The sequence below is a fragment of the Schistocerca piceifrons genome, chromosome 2 (assembly GCF_021461385.2).
Source record: "Schistocerca piceifrons isolate TAMUIC-IGC-003096 chromosome 2, iqSchPice1.1, whole genome shotgun sequence".
NCBI classification, from domain to species: domain Eukaryota; kingdom Metazoa; phylum Arthropoda; class Insecta; order Orthoptera; family Acrididae; genus Schistocerca; species Schistocerca piceifrons.
In genome coordinates, this window is record NC_060139.1 from 790,205,514 (window position 1) to 790,222,894 (window position 17,381).

The 17,381-nt window shown below is 40.1% G+C and overlaps 1 protein-coding gene across 1 annotated transcript in view; it reads left to right on the forward strand.

Moving 5' to 3' along the window:
* The window catches only part of LOC124776542 (lysophospholipid acyltransferase 6), a 139,366-nt gene extending 122,923 nt beyond the window's left edge, over nucleotides 1-16,443 (forward strand). The window contains exons 9-11 of the mRNA XM_047251572.1: nucleotides 3,921-4,118; nucleotides 5,741-5,892; nucleotides 15,061-16,443. Of these exons, the coding sequence (XP_047107528.1) occupies nucleotides 3,921-4,118; nucleotides 5,741-5,892; nucleotides 15,061-15,199 (489 nt within the window). The 3' untranslated portion in view covers nucleotides 15,200-16,443. The remainder of the gene's footprint in view (nucleotides 1-3,920; nucleotides 4,119-5,740; nucleotides 5,893-15,060) is intronic.
* Nucleotides 16,444-17,381: the final 938 nt, after the last annotated feature.

Here is a 17,381-nt window from a genome sequence, read left to right on the forward strand (position 1 = left end):
TCATTTTATCTGTGGCTACTACAGGTATGTTGTGTGCCAGTGGAGGTGCAATGAGAACAATTGCCAAGTAAACAATGTAGAATAGTTTCACTTGAAGATTAAAGAACATAAGTCTTCTTGATGTAATTTTGAGTTACATATAAGGAATGAAAATATAATTTAGTGACCAAAGGCCAAAGTGAATCCATACTTGGTAGCATAAAGCCAAAGTCTGAGGAAGTAACAAGACTCTTACTAATGGGCTGAGGAAGTAACTTGTTTCTTACAGTTCCTGGCCCAGGGAGCTCAAAAGAATAACAGGTTTGACAACTGAGACCAAACTGCTGATCCGTGATTGTGTGCTGGCTTAAATGGATATGAAGCAAGTTGCTGATGGGTGTGTGACATGGTATAGGAAAGTACTGCTCACAATTGCAGCATCATAGCTGTGGAAGCACCATTTACTGTTGTTATTGTCCAAAACATTTACTAAAATATGGGTTGAGCTTGGATTATTGTTTGGCTCACAGGTGCTTGTGCCTTTTTTGTCGCGGGCAGTACCTAGCATGTGATCACCTGCAGGATGCGTGTGTGTTGGAGGGCTGAAGGTTGCTTTCTTGTAATAAGCATACTGCAACTACACTCTGTAGTAGTCACCTGATGAAATCCTGAGAACCTGAAAATAAGTTAGTGAGTAAATAAGTAATAGTTGCAGAACATCAGACAATTGTTTCATTTATTGTTAATGTTGTTGTGTTCTGTCCTTCACTAATGGAAGATTCAGTTAATGATATTTCTGGATGAATTTAAAGGAAGTATGCAGGACATTGTATCAAACGTGATTATCTGTGTTTTGGATGTTGATTCATATGAAACCTTTAAATAATGACTCTACCTCTTGTATCATCTCAAATTGTGCATGGTACTGTTACTTTCATAGCAATATTTACATGAGACAAATAAGGAAGTTTAGCTCCTTGTAATGGAAGGAGGAAGGAAGGAATTTTAAGTTTATGGTTGCTACGGGCAGAGCAGCACAGATCACCTCAACAGATGTATTCATGTTACAGACTTACAGTCTGAAGAATTAACAAAGTTTATTTTACGTACTACAGGATGATACTGGCAAACAAAACAGTTAACAAATATTTACAGACTGACTCTACCCTTCCTACCTTGTCTCACCAGTCCTTTGCCGTAGCCCACACACCCAGTGTGTTGCCACAAAGGAGCACTCCTCTCATGACTCATTTTCACCCTAGATGATATCAGCTGAATCACATACTCTGCCCAAAATCCTCCTAAATACCCTCTCCACCCATCCCATAGTGTTATTCCACCACCTACTCAACCTACGTAATATCCTTGTTTGTCCCAACTCCATCCCTGCTCTCTACCCCTTGCCTCACGGCTCATATAGATGTAGGTCCTTCCACTATCACATACTCCAGTCCTGTCACAGGCATCTCCTACCCCATTAAAGTCTGTGAAAGCAGTCACATGATTTACCAACTTAGTTGCAGCTGCTGTGTCACATTCTATGTCATCACGACATCTAACAAGCTGTCTTTCTGCTTGAATTGCCGCTGCCAAATTGCGGCCAAAAGGCTGTGGGCCCAGCCAGTTGCTGAACAAGCCACACAATGTGCTGTGCTTCACATCCTGTCCCAACTGTATGATTGCAACTAACAAAAGTTTTTCTGAGTTGTGCAATGGGAACTCTCCCTACAACCAATCCTTCAATCCTGTAACACCCCTGGCCTCAGCCTTTGCTAGACCCGGTCCTCCACCTGGCTATTTACTTTGCTGGTTCCACTCCAGTACTGCACATGTCCTCTATCCTGCCAATGCACCTACAGAGCCCTTTCCCCTTCCCTTCTTCTCTCCTTTCCTGTCCCCCTCTCCCTTCTCAACTACCCCAGCACAGCCTACCACTGCTACAACTAGCAGGCCCTGTCTTGTCCCCACCAGGTCTTGTGTGCTCCTAAAAGCATCTTTCCCCATCCCTACCCTGTTAATCCCTCAACCTCCCTTCCCAACACCTGTTCTTACCCCCACTACCCACCTCAGGTAAACTGCTGCTCACATCAGATGCAGTTGGGCCGTAGTGCCTGGAGTCAGCAGCTGTGTGTGTGTGTGTGTGTGTGTGTGTGTGTGTGTGTGTGTGTGTGTGTGTGTTTCTTCTTCTGAAGAAGGACTTTGCCTAGAAGTTGAAATATTTATAGCATTCTTTTTCATTGTGTTTGTCTTGATCTCAATGCTGCCCCTATAAGGAGCAGCAATCTGTCCTGTCTCCGGATTGACTTGTTTTGATTTCACACTAATGTTGGATATCTACATCTCATTGCCTACACAAATGTGGAAAAACAAATCATTTCCATCTTGTCAGTAACACACCAAACACTCTTGTCTGCTTGACATTCATTGCTGTTTCTACTGGTCAGTAAACATTTTTAGTACCCACCTTATTTACACTATGTGGTCAAAGGTATCCAGACACCGGCTGAAAATGACTTAAAAGTTCATGGCGCCCTCCATCGGTAATGCTGGAAATCAAGATTGTGTTGGCCCACCCTTAGCCTTGCTGACAGCTTCCACTCTTGCAGGCATATGTTCAATCAGGTCCTGAAAGGTTTCTTGGGGAATTGTAGCCCCTCCTTCATGGAGTGCTGCACTGAGGAGAGGTATCAATGTCGGTCAGTGAGGCCTGGCACGAAGTCGGCATTCCAAAACATCCCAAAGGTGATCTACAGGATTCAGATCAGGACTCTAAACAGGCCAGTCCATTACAGGGATGTTATTGTTGTGTAACCACTCCACCACAGGCCTTGCATTATGAACACGTGCCCAATTGTGTTGAAAGATGCAATTGCCATCCCCAAACTGCTCTTCAACAGTGGGAAGCAAGAAGATGCTTAAAACATCAATGTAGTCCTGTGCTGTGATAGTACCACACAAAACAAAAAGGGGTGCAAGTCCCCTCCATGAAAAACATGAACGCACAACAACAGCACCGCCTCCGAATTTTACTGTTGGCACTAAGCACACTGGCAGATGATGTTCACTGGGCATTCACCATACCCACACCCTGCCATCAGATTGCCACAGTGTGTACCATGATTTGTCACTCCACAAAACATTTTTCCTTTGTTCAGGCATCCAATGTTTACACTCCTTACACAAAGCGAGACATCGTTTGGCATTTTTCGGTGTGATGTGTGGCTTATGAGCAGCCACTCAACTATGAAATCAATTTTCTCACTTCCCACATAACTGTCATAGTACTTGCAGTGGATCCTGATGCTGTTTGAAATTCCTGTGCGATGGTCTGGATAGATGGCTGCCTATTACACATTACGACCCTCTTCAACTGTCGGCAGTCTCTGTCAGTCAGCAGGTCGGCCTGTACGCTTTTGTGCTGTACATGTCCCTTCACATTTCCATTTCACTATCACATCAGAAACAGTGGACCTACGAATGTTTAGGAGTGTGGAAATATCACATACGAACGTATGACAAGTGACACCCAATCACTCAACCATGTTCAAAGCCTATGAGTTCTGCAGAGCGTGCCCCATTCTGCTCTCTCACAATGTCTAATGACTACTGAGGTCACTGATGTGGAGTACCTGGTAGTAGGTGGCAGCACAATGCACCTAATACGAAAAATGCATGTTTTTGTGGATGTCCAGATACTTTTGATCGCATAGTGTACATTTTTTGAGATCTTAGTTTTTTTCATGTCAGACATGTCAATACTGGTGGTCCAACATGAGAAAATTCATCAGCTAGGGCACCAATCATCTGTTAGATCAAAGTCCCTACCTTTCAAACACCTTTCCGTTCCCTAGGAAATATCATGGAAACTGCATTTTCCTAATTCAAAACATTTGAAGTGCATTTATTGCATATGGTAAACAGCAGTTTTCTTTCTTTTTCAGCTTGGTCTAAGCCTGCATGACAGTATTGAGCAGTGGAACAAAGGGACAACTCGGTGGTTACGTATGATTGTGTATGAAAGGGCTGGTAAAATGAAGACTGTATTAACCTATGCTCTGTCAGCCCTTTGGCATGGTTTTTATCCTGGATACTACCTCACTTTTATGAGTGGAGCCTTATTCACCTTTGCAGCACGTGCAGTAAGTTATTGATTTACGTGGACTTAAAAATGTCTGTGCAGATGCATACACAGATAAAATTGCATGGAGGGGGACTGTTGTGCTTATGGAATATCATTTTACAAGTACCCAGTAAATCAGTATAAAACAAACTAGTTGGTGTATAAAAAAATGAATGATTTAAGGTAACCTTATAGCAGAGACACTGTGTAGTGGAAAGAGGTTGAGATGATGTAACTGAATTTTACTATCAATTCAGCCCAAATAGCCACAGTGACAGAATGCCTATTTCAAGTAAAGACCTAATTAAGGTGGCCCTATACACTAGTAGTATCTAATTATACACTTGCTTTACTAGCTGGCACTAGAACAGAAATGTTGCAACATAATAATAAAAAATAAATTTATTTATTGTGATGGTGCGCAATGGTGCTTAACTGTGGTAACAGTTTGACAGTTAGCACTTGATGTGCTACATTTAATGCAACTAAATAACTTCACTGCCCCCTGGCACTCAATGATTGTCACTATGACCGAAAGCCTTACGCAGACACTTGTAGATAGCTGTTACTCCGTAAATAGTGACTGCTAAGTTGGAATTGTGTCTTTTGATTGGAACTGCAAGAACTTCAAGAACTGTGAAGCTGCTGGAACAAAGCAAACTGCAGGAATTGTAGGAACTGAGTTAGTGTTGGTAGGGAATCATCTTTTTGCTTGTTGGCAGAAAGATCGCCATCTGTGCCAGTATGAGGCAGATGAAAAGTAATCTAAAATTGCCAACATTCTCTCTGGTGGCTGCAACACTATTGGTGGATGAATATGATATACTGATGGACATGGGGCTGAAGCAGAAGATATGCCAATTCGCAAGCATCACCTTGAAGCAATTACCCAGAAATGAGAAGGCACCTGGGAAGCGGTTGTGCCTGTGTGGTGATGGTCTCTCATGGTATTGCTATGTACCTCTCAAGCTATGTGCACAGTAAAAGGTATTCAACTAGGAACTTTAACACTGCAGCTCAGCTTTCATACTTGCCTTCTTCTTCACTGGATGCAGGCAGGGGAGCTAGGAAAAAGAATCCCTCGTAAGTTGCTAATGAACATGGTTCCATATGAGTACTTTTCACCCACATGTTTCCCCCCCCCCCCCCCCAAAAGGAGGAGTAGTTGTGAGGTAAGGTATAGTTAGTCATATGTCTAAGGGTTAAGGTAGTCAGTTTGGAGTTGACAGGATACTGGCAAAAGTGATATTCAATAGTTCCACAACCATGGACATAGAGTGTGTTGATATTACCTTCCTATATACCAAGCATCATGGATACTCATGTCATAGGTCACTCTTTTTTGTTACATTTCATAACTGTGCTAGTTATCTATACTTCAGTCTGATATAATATTCAAAAGGTTATCAAAGCAAATTCATACTGAATTTAGTAACTTTTAAAGGGAAATAAAGTGTTACACTGGCTCAACACAAACTGTGCTTGCAAATAAAACAAAAAATGTGTATTTTTTGGCATTATTTTATCATAAATTTGTACATGCACCAGTTTCTTATAAGTTGAAATTGTGAGTCCTCTGCTTTCCTCTTAATTTTGTAATTTGTGTGTGTGAGTAATAACACAAATTTTCTCTCCTTTCAGGTGCGAAAAACAATTCGACCCTATTTTCTTGGTTCAGAGGTTTCAAAGACTGCATATGATGTGCTGACCATGCTAATAACACGTGTTATCATGGGTTATATTACATTTAGCTTTATTCTTCTTGAGTTTTGGCCCAGTGTCCGACTGTATTTGTAAGTAAAGCTGCACTTACCTAAACATACACAAATAAGAATCAGAATTTACTGTAGCCACATGTTGTTTACTGAAAGTAAAGTGTTTGAAGTTAAATTTGTAATCTTCAGTGAAATCTTAATAACAGTGCACAATTGTAAAACTAGTTTAGTTGGTTTTCCATGAAATGTTCAGAAACAATTTAATTTAACATTTCTGACCCTACATTGCTCAACCATGCACCACTTTTCTTTAATTTCACAAACTTTCTTCTTATATAATACTTTTTCTCTAACATTCCTTACATAGAAGTTCATTTGATTTAACTAGCCTCTTTCTAGTCTTAATGTGTTCCATACCCTTATTGTAGTAAGTGTACTTCAGGTAGACTTAGACAACCATTCTAGTAATATGTAACACTTCCACAAGCCTTGATAACAGTTCTGCATGAGATGCTGGATATTAGCGTCCAACAACTACTGTAGCTAATTCATATTTTCTGGCTATGCCTCTGTGGCCAGAGACAGTGGTTATGTGTGTGTGTGTGTGTGTGTGTGTGGCATGCTTCTGTGTGTGTGTGTGTGTGTGTGTGTGTGTGTGTGTGTGTGTGTGTGTGTTTTGTCTAGTATTTTTATTGTACCTGTCTGCAACTCAGTATCTCCGTTATGTGGTGAGTACCAGTCTATCCTTTTCATAATACTGTCAAAATGGGAACAGTGATACATTTCCTCCAAAAATTCCCGCCTATTTCTGCCACACTATCTCCATTACATTTTTGTATGGATTGTGTTGATCTATTATGATCCTAGCAAGACATCTCTGAGTTCCTTCAACATCTGTTGTCAGTCTATTTCTTAAGATCTCAAAATACTGGAGCTCTAGAATAGGCTTCACTTGCATCTTGTCTGCAGTTCCTTTACAAAAGCATCATTCCCTCCTAGTCAGTTTAAATAACACATCTTACACAAGTTTTTACCTTAGCCAAATGAAGCAGAACCACTCGGGGCAACTGTGTCGCATGTCCTCACCTTTTATGATAAACACTCAAAATTCTGACCAATTAGAGATATATCCATTTGCAGGCATTGAAACCATCCCTGTCAGGACAGAGTGTCCTGTGGATGTGATGCAAATGGTAGCTGAACTATCTAAGCAATTTGCAACTCTCCAAATACAGTATTCCAGCCATGTGTTACAATGGTAGCACCCTTCTAGCAGGAACAGGCACTCACCCACCAGTGACAATATCTGCTAATATCACAGAAAATTTGAAGCTGCAGCCCAGCAGTGTCAACCACCACAGGGAAAACACCACCAGAATCAATAGCAATAGTGGTCAATTTCAAATGGCATAGCTGTCAACTGTGCAGAACAGAGAACTTTACTGTGCTAAAACTCCTCATTGATACAGTTGATGACACCTAAATATATCCCTCCTCTCACCTGTCGTGTTATAATACTGATGGCAGTTGTCTGTAAACTGCAAATGGATTGTCTTTAATGACCTATCGCCACATCAATTTGTATCTCATTGTCAGCTTCAATCTTCATTGTGAATTTGTATGGAGATTCACTGTCGCTGATGTGTGTAAGTAAATGTTGGAGGAGTTTCAAATCCACATCCAGCCATACATATTTTGGTTTGCATGATCCTCTCCCAATCCTTGAACCATTCTGAATTTGAGTGACTACTATGATGATGGGACATTAAACCCTAATCTTCCTTTGCTACTTCCTTTCTGGAGCAGATTTCTTATTTCGTGGTGGCCTCCCAGGTCTTTGCCTGTTTGAGTCTACATCACAGTTGTCTCCTCATGGACACCTATGCCGTATCAGCGGAGTTCCATTACATATGTACTGAAGACCTACTTGTAATGTTGTACAGAGAGGCAGACATGTAGCCCAACAACAGCAGTTGTTCACTAAATGAAAAACACAGCTTAGTGGTTAACCTGTCAGATTGTGTCTTTAGGGTGATGGAAGTAAAATTCCGGACCCTGCCATCCCAAGAGAGTGTGGAAGCTATGTCTCAGGTTTCACAGCTCACAATAGTATATAAATTGTGCCATTTCCTGAGCTTGAAAAATATTTACCAACAATTTGTGCACAATCATGCACATTCAAAGCACCTCACAATAAATTTGCAGAAGGTTCATCAAAACCAGGAAACACAAAGATGTGGACTGATGCAAAGAAAATATCCTTTGCCAGAATAAAAGCTGCTGTTACATTATTAACTCATCCTCTTCTTGGCATGCCTCTTGCACTTGTGGTAGACACATTTTCAACAATCACTGGAACTATATTACAACAAAGTGTACCACGTGACTAGCAAGCTTTGGCTTTCTTAAGCAAAAATTTATTATCATCAGAAATAAATTGGTCCACAGACAACTGTGAGCTCCATACAAGCAGTGTGTCATTAAAAAACTTCAGTCACATGCTTGAAGGTAGATATTTCACCCTTATTAGAGACCACAAGCCACTCAGTCTTCACCTTCTATCAGAAGCCAAATAAAGTATCACCATGACAGTTGGACTTCGTTGCACAGTTCATATCAGACATTCAATAAGACAATGGTGAGCACAATGTGCCACCAGATGCACATGGACACTGTTGCGAAGAAACTTGACTTCATAGCACCTGCCAAAGCTCTCGTAGAAGGCAACAAACTGGAGATATTCCTTGAAGCATCTTCAGGATTACAACTCCAATTTATTCAGTTATCACACTCAAAGACATCAATATATTGATGTGTATTGACATCACAAGCACAACCATTCATTGCAATAGATTTTTGCCAGCAGTAATTTACTGTCTCTGCAATCTTTCTTACCCAGGAGTAAAAGCCAAAATACAACTTGAAAAAGGAGATTTGTTTAGCCAAATCTTGAGAAGAACTGTGAAGCTTTTGACAACCAGTGTAACACCAGCCACCACAACAAAATAACATGGCATGTTACAGCTATAGTCAGTACTTTCAACCTATGTCCTTATCAACAACATTGGACCTTTACCACCGTATCACCCTATGTCCTTATCAACATCATTGGACCGTTACCACCATAAGAATAATACCAGTATTACATAACAAGCCTATCAATAACTTTAGACACAACCTCCTTTAAAACAATTTAATTCACGCCTATTTAAAATGCTACTTAGTTCACTTGGCATGAACTAAATTTGAATCTGTGCCCACCTCTCTGCTGTTAACTGTAGCACTGAATGGCACTGTCACTAAGTAAAAGCCTCACTCAGATTCCATGTCACAGAATGTTGGAATGACAGCTTTCCTAGAGGCCTGTTAGATCTCCAAATAGCTTTCAAAGAGAATCTGAGCTCAAAACCAGCTGAATTAGTGTCTGTCTAAACACAATTCTGTTTGAATAATTATTCACTAACATGTTAAACAATAATACTGAAACATCAGACTTTACACAACATCTGTGTTCGCAGATCTGCACGTTGTGCCCAGCAATTTCACAAGAATAAACTATTCAGCAACCATTCATTTTTTGTGTCTCTCACTATTCAACTCTAACTAATATTTTCAATATAACATGTGAGGGGGAAAAAGCAATTACACAACTTTTTTTCCATGAACCTTGAGAGAATTTTTTGTTCCTCCATAAATATTGTAAGTGTCAACATTAATATATGTTGTTAAACATTACAACAAATGGAGCTTAGCAGTTTTGGTCTGCAATTTTGTCCATCCATTCGTTTACATTTCTTATTAATAAGACAAATCTGTACTGTTTTTTCTTTGCTACATGTGAGATTCTTGATAAATGTGAACAAAACAGTCTTATAAAAATTGTCGTAGCTTGGTACCTTGCTTGTTGTGCAGAGTTGAAATTGTTTTTCAGTATGTAGAGTGCCTATTTCAATGTTATATATATATATATATATATATATATATATATATATATATATACACACACACACAAAATTCAAGCTTTCACAACCCACAGTTGCTTCATCAGGAAAGAGGGAAAGAGGGAAGGAGAGGGAAAGACGAAAGGATGTGGGTTTTAAGGGAGAGGTAAGGAGTCATTCCAATCCCGGGAGCAGAAACACACACACACACACACACACACACACACACACACACACACACATCCATCCGCACATATACAGACACAAGCTGACATACGTAAAGGCAAAGAGTTTGGGCAGAGATGTCAGTCAAGGCGGAAGTACAGAGGCAAAGATGTTGTTGTATGACAGGTGAGGTATGAGCGGTGGCAACTTGAAATTAGTGGAGGTTGAGCCCTGGCGGGTAACGGGAAGAGAGGATATATTGAAGGGCAAGTTCCCATCTCTGGAGTTCTGATAGGTTGGTGTTAGTGGGAAGTATCCAGATAACCCAGACGGTGTAACACTGTGCCAAGATGTGCTGGCTGTGCACAAAGGCCTGTTTAGCCAAAGGGTGATCCTTGCCTCTCAATCCTTCTTGAAAATCCTTAATCCTACTCCCAACATCACCACAGCTGAAGCCCAGGCTATCTGTGATCTGAGGGCTGACCGATCCATCGTCATTCTTCCAGCGGACAACGGTTCCACGACCGTGGTACTTGATTGTCGGGAGTATGTGGCTGAGAGACTGCGTCAGCTTTCAGACAACACTACATACAAAGTTTGCCAAGGTAATCCCATTCCTGATGTCCAGGCGGAGCTTCAAGGAATCCTCAGAACCTTAAGCCCCCTACAAAACCTTTCACCTGACTCCATCAACCTCCTAACCCCACCAACACCCCACACCCCTACCTTCTGCCTACTTCCTAGAATTCACAAACCCAATCATCCCGGCCGCCCCATTGTAGCTGGTTACCGAGCCCCCACAGAACATATCTCTGCCTACGTAGATCAACACCTTCAACCCATTACATGCAGTCTCCCATCTTTCATCAAAGACACCAACCACTTTCTCGAACGCCCGGAATCCTTACCCAATCTGTTACCCCTGGAAACCGTCCTTGTAACCATTGATACCACTTCTGTATACACAAATATTCCGCACGTCCAGGGCCTTGCTGCGATGGAGCACTTCCTTTCACGCCGATCACCTGCCACCCTACCTAAAACCTCTTTCCTCATTACCTTAGCCAGCTTCATCCTGACTTACAACTTCTTCACTTTCGAAGGCCAGACATACCAACAATTAAAGGGAACAGCCATGGGTACCAGGATGGCCCCCTCATATGCCAACCTATTTATGGGTTGCTTAGAGGAAGCCTTCTTGGTTACCCAGGCCTGCCAACCCAAAGTTTGGTACAGATTTATTGATGACATCTTCATGATCTGGACTCACAGTGAAGAAGAACTCCAGAATTTCCTCTTCAACCTCAACTCATTTGGTTCCATCAGATTCACCTGGGCCTACTCCAAATCTCCTGCCACTTTCCTTGACATTGACCTCCATCTGTCCAATGGCCAGCTTCACACATCCGTTCACATCAAACCCACCAACAAGCAACAGTACCTCCATTATGACAGCTGCCACCCATTCCAAATCAAACGGTCCCTTCCCTACAGCCTAGGTCTTCGTGGCACACGAATCTGTTCCAGTCCTGAATCCCTGAACCATTACACCAACAACCTTAAAACAGCTTTCGCATCCCGCAACTACCCTCCCGACTTGGTACAGAAGCAAATAACCAGAGCCACTTCCTCATCCCCTCAAACCCAGAAACTCCCACAGAAGAACCCCAAAAGTGCCCCACTTGTGACAGGATACTTTCTGGGATTGGATGAGGCTGAATGTGGCTCTCCAGCAGGGATATGACTTCCTCAAATCCTGCCCTGAAATGAGATCCGTCTTTGATGAAATCCTCCCCACTCCACCAAGAGTGTCTTTCTGCCGTCCACCTAACCTTCATAACCTCTTGGTTCATCCCTATGAAATCCCCAAACCACCTCCCCTACCCTCTGGCTCCTACCCTCGTAACTCCCCCCAGTGTAAAACCTGTCCCATGCATCCTCCCACCACCACCTACTCCAGTCCTGTAACCCAGAAGGTGTACACGATCAAAGGCAGAGCCACGTGTGAAAGCACCCACGTGATTTACCAACTGTCCTGCCTAACTGTAAAGTTTTCTATGTGGGAATGACCAGCAACAAACTGTCTATTTGCATGAATGGACACAGGCAGACAGTGTTTGTTGGTAATGAGGGTCACCCTGTGGCTAAACATGCCTTGGTGCACGGCCAGCACATCTTCACACAGTGTTACACCGTCCGTGTTATCTGGATACTTCCCCCTAACACCACCTTATCAGAACTCCGGAGATGAGAACTTGCCCTTCAATATATCCTCTCTTCCCGTTACTCAACCTCCGCTAATTTCTAGTTGCCGCTGCTCATACCTCACCCGTCATTCGACAACATCTTTGCCTCTACACTTCCGCCTCGACTGACATCTCTGCCCAAACTCTTTGCCTTTACATATGTCTGCTTGTGTCTGTATATGTGTGGATGGATATGTGTGTGTGTGTGTGTGTGTGTTCGGCAGTCCAATATTGGTGCAGTTCTAGTATTCTGACAAGTGAGTGCATTTTTAAATGGAGACTTTAATATTTCAGCATTCTGTTTGTCCACTTCAAACACCAAACTGATTAACAAGTGGCCAATCAAATGTTTTATTCCATTTATTGACTTTACACAATGCTGTAATTTCTTAGGATTTATTGTCTTATTCAAGAGGGGGAGGCTGACTTTCTATTCATCAAAACAATTATTACAATAAATAGTGTGTCAATTTTTTTTTTCTTTCAGTTCCTGTAAACTCTCTTTCATAGCAAAAGCGTAATAATACTTGTTTTTGTAACATTTACAAAAAATATTGTTAAACTGAGATGTATCATTACTGTTTCATTATCTTGTGTTGTTGAAAATTTGTATACATTCTTCTTTGAGTTTCAACCAAAATTCATTTGCTGGCAGCTACTTTTTGCAATGACTTCATGCAGTATGGTTATATGCAAAGACACTTACATAGAGAGTATCTACCTTGTGGAAGGTGACTTAAACATAACTGTTGTCATAAAAACATTGTCAAAAAGTGCCTTGGATATCGCAAGGTGTTAGTGAGGTGGAACCGACGGCTCCTCACCAAGGAACAAAGAAATATTCAGTGTAGTACTGCACTCTACTTACTGAATGAAAGATGATGTAGATGCAGAGACCATCTATATCACACCAACTTTGCTTCTAGATTCTACACTTCCTAGAACCTAGATTTCCATACTTCCTAGAACCTAGATTTCCATACAACATTATTGTGATGTAACTGTAACTTGGGAGTATTTCAAGGGGCTGCTACAGGACTGTTACTGTTCATGATATATTTACATGAGCTGGTGGACAGCATTGATAGCTCCATGAGACTGTTCACAGATGATGTTGCTGTATGTAGGAAACTTACAAAACCAAACACTTCTTGTAAGGATTAACAGATGTTGTTGACAGTACATAAATGTAACGTACTGTGTGTGTGTGTGTGTGTGTGTGTGTGTGTGTGTGTGTACACAGGTGGAAAAGTCCATTAGTGGTCAGTTACAATATTTGCTATAAATCACTGGAAATGGCAACAACTGTAAAATAACTGGAATAACTATTTGGAGCAACCTAAAGTAGAACAGCCGCATAAAACCATTATAGCAAAAACAGGTGCCAGGCTGAGAATCCTAATGAAGTGTAATTCATCCATAAAGGAGGCATATTCCAACTCATTGTTTGAACAGTTCCTGATCTGTCTGGGATCCTTACGAAGTAGAATTAATGAGGACGTTAGAGAAATTGAAATGAAGAGTGATACATTGTAACATGTGTTTGATCAGTAAATGCAAGAGAATTATGGAAATTTTCATCATACTCCAATAGCAGAATACTACATATTAAAACTATATGGTTACAATCTCAAACGTCTATGATGTATGCATGCAGACTCAAATAATGAATGAAAATTTGTATCACAGCCAGGTTTGAATCCCAGCCTTGAAACATATTTTCATTCGCCACTTCAGTCTGCATAGGTAATACTACAAAACAGATTTTGTGCATCATTGAGAGGTTTACTGTTAACATTCCTAGAGCATACATCCCAAGAATAGTGGGGCAGCAAGCTATTCCTTCCTATACATCTCACAGAATAAAACACTTGAAAAACAAGATGTGAGGGCTTGTACAAAGGCTTAACAATGTCATTCTTCCCATGCAATGTTCATGAATGGGATAGCAAAGCCATATAAATGATAGTAGTTACAGAATGCCCTCCACCATATACCATATGGTAGCTTGTAGAGTGTAGATATACATGTAAACTTTTGTCTGTGACTTACAGTTTGAGGATAAGTGTGAGGGGTGTTTCTTTTTTTTTTTTAATGAGAAGTGGTATCATGGATCAGTTACTATACACCAGAGAATATGATTCAGAGGATGAATGCTGACTAGAGAAAAATACAAGGAAGGGCTTTTACGTCTACATATACATACGTACCCTGCAAATCATTTTGAAGTGCAAAGCAGAAGGTAAAATTGTACCACATATTAGTGCTTCTTCTCATTCTAATCACATATCCAGGCCAGAACATTTCTGTCAATAATGAAAGTCTTAGAAACTGTCTTTGTTCCAAAAGATGTGTCACTCATTGATTTTTATCACAGCAAAAAGATAATTAATATAGCATACAACAGCAAGTTGTTGGTAAATGGGAAAGTTGCCTGTCACAGGAAATGATGCATGATCTACTCAGGAAATTCTTCTTCTGCATGAAAACTCACCTCATATGCCAGTAATTAACTCCATGTAATTCACTGTACAAGTTTCTTATCATCCTGGTTTATCTATCCCCAATGTATTGAAACATTTGGGCTTTTAAAAAAAGGTGTTACAAGGACAACATTTTTAGTTGTCTCTTGGAGGCCCTCAGCTCCCCCCTCGTCTTTTCTAATAAATGCATCATAAGGCTGCATATCTATCAGAAAAGTGTGTATATTTGTTGAAGGAAAATATATAAAAAAATTATGAAATGCAGTTTAGTTTCGAATGAGCCTTGTGTAATCCATGAAAGACAGCAGTACTAAAATACTTTGCACCTGTCATAAGAAAATAAAAATATGCTTTCACTGATATCCTTTTTATGTTACTGACTAAAGTGCACTGGTGAAATTTATTTTTCAGGCATATGTACCTGTGGCTCCACATTTTGGGCATTCTGGCCTTGGTTGTACTGCCTCGCCTATTCCCGTCATCTAAGGAGAGGCGTGTTGCTGCTTCCAAACCTATTTCCAATGGTGTGGCTGCCAACAAATATGACTGAATTATGTGTAAGACTTTTTAAATAGTAATGTTGTATATATAACAAACATATGAAGACAGAGAGAGACTCACAGAAAATATGTGACTTACTGGTGTACATGTTATGCTTGCAAGTAAAAGTTAAAAGATTTTCTTTTAACTTTATTTTAGTCTTTTGATATTGTAAGAGGCAAAATAAATTTAACAGACCCATCTAGTAATGAATGTTGAACTGATATTTGTTAAAGGTTGTCTAGTTTTGTCAAAAACTTTTAGTCATGTGGACTGGGTTTTAAGTTGGACCAAATGTCAATGTTTTAAAAACATGCATTTTAAAATAAAAGTGTAATTCAGTGTTTGCTGAGAGAAATGTTTTTACTATTTGACTGTTAACTGGTGGACTGTATATTTTAACAAAATGTTTTAAATGTTATACATTTCATATAATCATATTTTCATGGATGTCATATACAAGATATGAAACCCATCATTGTGAGGATGTATGTATATCTCATGTTGTCACATTGTACTGGTGTTAGTAACAAAGATATATTTTACATTGTCCAATTACCTGGCAATCACAATATGTAACTAATAAACCCTCAAAAGTAAATTTCAATTACTGTTAATCATGTATACATAAAGGCACAACTGCATCAATATGCATGTGTTTAACAGTTATAGGTAGTATCTGTTCAGCTGAGCATCACATTTGTTGGAAATCATTGTAATCACAACTCAGTTTCATTTTCATAATTATCACTGAAACATTAAAAAGTATATCTCGCATATAAACTAAATTTTACTTACTCACTGTAGAACAATGAGGCTTTTGCAAGTTTATTGTAATTTTACTTCATGCTGTATAATTCTGTTGCAATATCCAGTGCTTCCCCCATGTATATGTTAATGGCCCAACATAGTGTAATCCATATTTACAGGTAACTTCTTAAATGTACTGCTCCAGTACGAATGTTGCGTGATTCAGTGGTAGCCATGTTATTGCCTGGCTACAGGCAACACTATTATCTTATCAACTGTGTATGTGTTTGACAACAAATTATTTCAGGCAAAACTTATGTGTACAGATGATGCAGCACTTTTTTTATACAATTTGCATTTAACTGCAATTGCAATTTTTGTAAAGCATATATTCTAGAATGACTGAGAAAACTAATACATGCAATGACATGTTATTTGATCTCTTTATTGCCTCTTTTTGTGCATTTCCTCAGAAAGAGTCAAAGAACTATCCCTTATAATAAAGTGTGATGGTGCTACACTGTGTACGTGTGATTATTTTTATTACAGTGTCTTAATTTTTCATATGTGTATATGTGCTGCTGCTGCATAAACCAGTGTTTACTGTTGCTTACCTTCTAAAAGGACAGACATCTCCTTGGGTTATTGTCCTAGAAAGCTTCCTTGAGTTATTGCCTTAGAAAGCTGTATACCTTGCATGGAATAGCAGCTTCTGTGCTTCATCAAGACAGGAGGCTATGCCAGCAAAAGTGTAGCTCCGACTACCGTTCTCGCTATATTGGCCTGAAATGAGTTCATGAAAGTATGTGGCAAATCACTGGATGGATGTCAGGATTAGGTTCTACAGGCATACGTAAGCAGCTCTTCATAAGGACAATAAAACCAAAATCTTTCCTTCTGAGTGGAACTTCACATCCTAACTGATCCTCCTCCCTTGAAAAAATAAAATTTGATTTCTCATCTACATCTATACCCCGCAAGTCACCATGAGGTGCAAAGCAGAAGGTATGTCCCATTGCACCAGTTATTAGGGTTTCTTCCCATTCCATTCACATATGGACCATGGGAAGAATGATTGGTAGAATGCCTCTGTATGTGCAGTATCATTCTAATCTTATCCTCACAGTCCCTGTGTGAGCAATACATAGGGGATTGTAGTATATTGCTAGAGTCATCATTTAAAGGTGGTTCTTGAAACTTTGTTAATAGACATTCTCAGAATAGTTTGCCTTTCTTAAAGAGTCTTCCAGTTCAGTTCCTTCAGTATCTCTGACATTAGCCCATGGGTCAAACAAACCTGTGACCATTCATGCCACTCTGTGTATGTTCAGCATCCCCTGTTAGTCCTATTTGGTACGGATCCCACATACTTGGGCAATATTGTAGAACTGGTCACACAAGTGATTGCTGCAGTTTATGAGATAAATGGTGGAAGCTTTTAT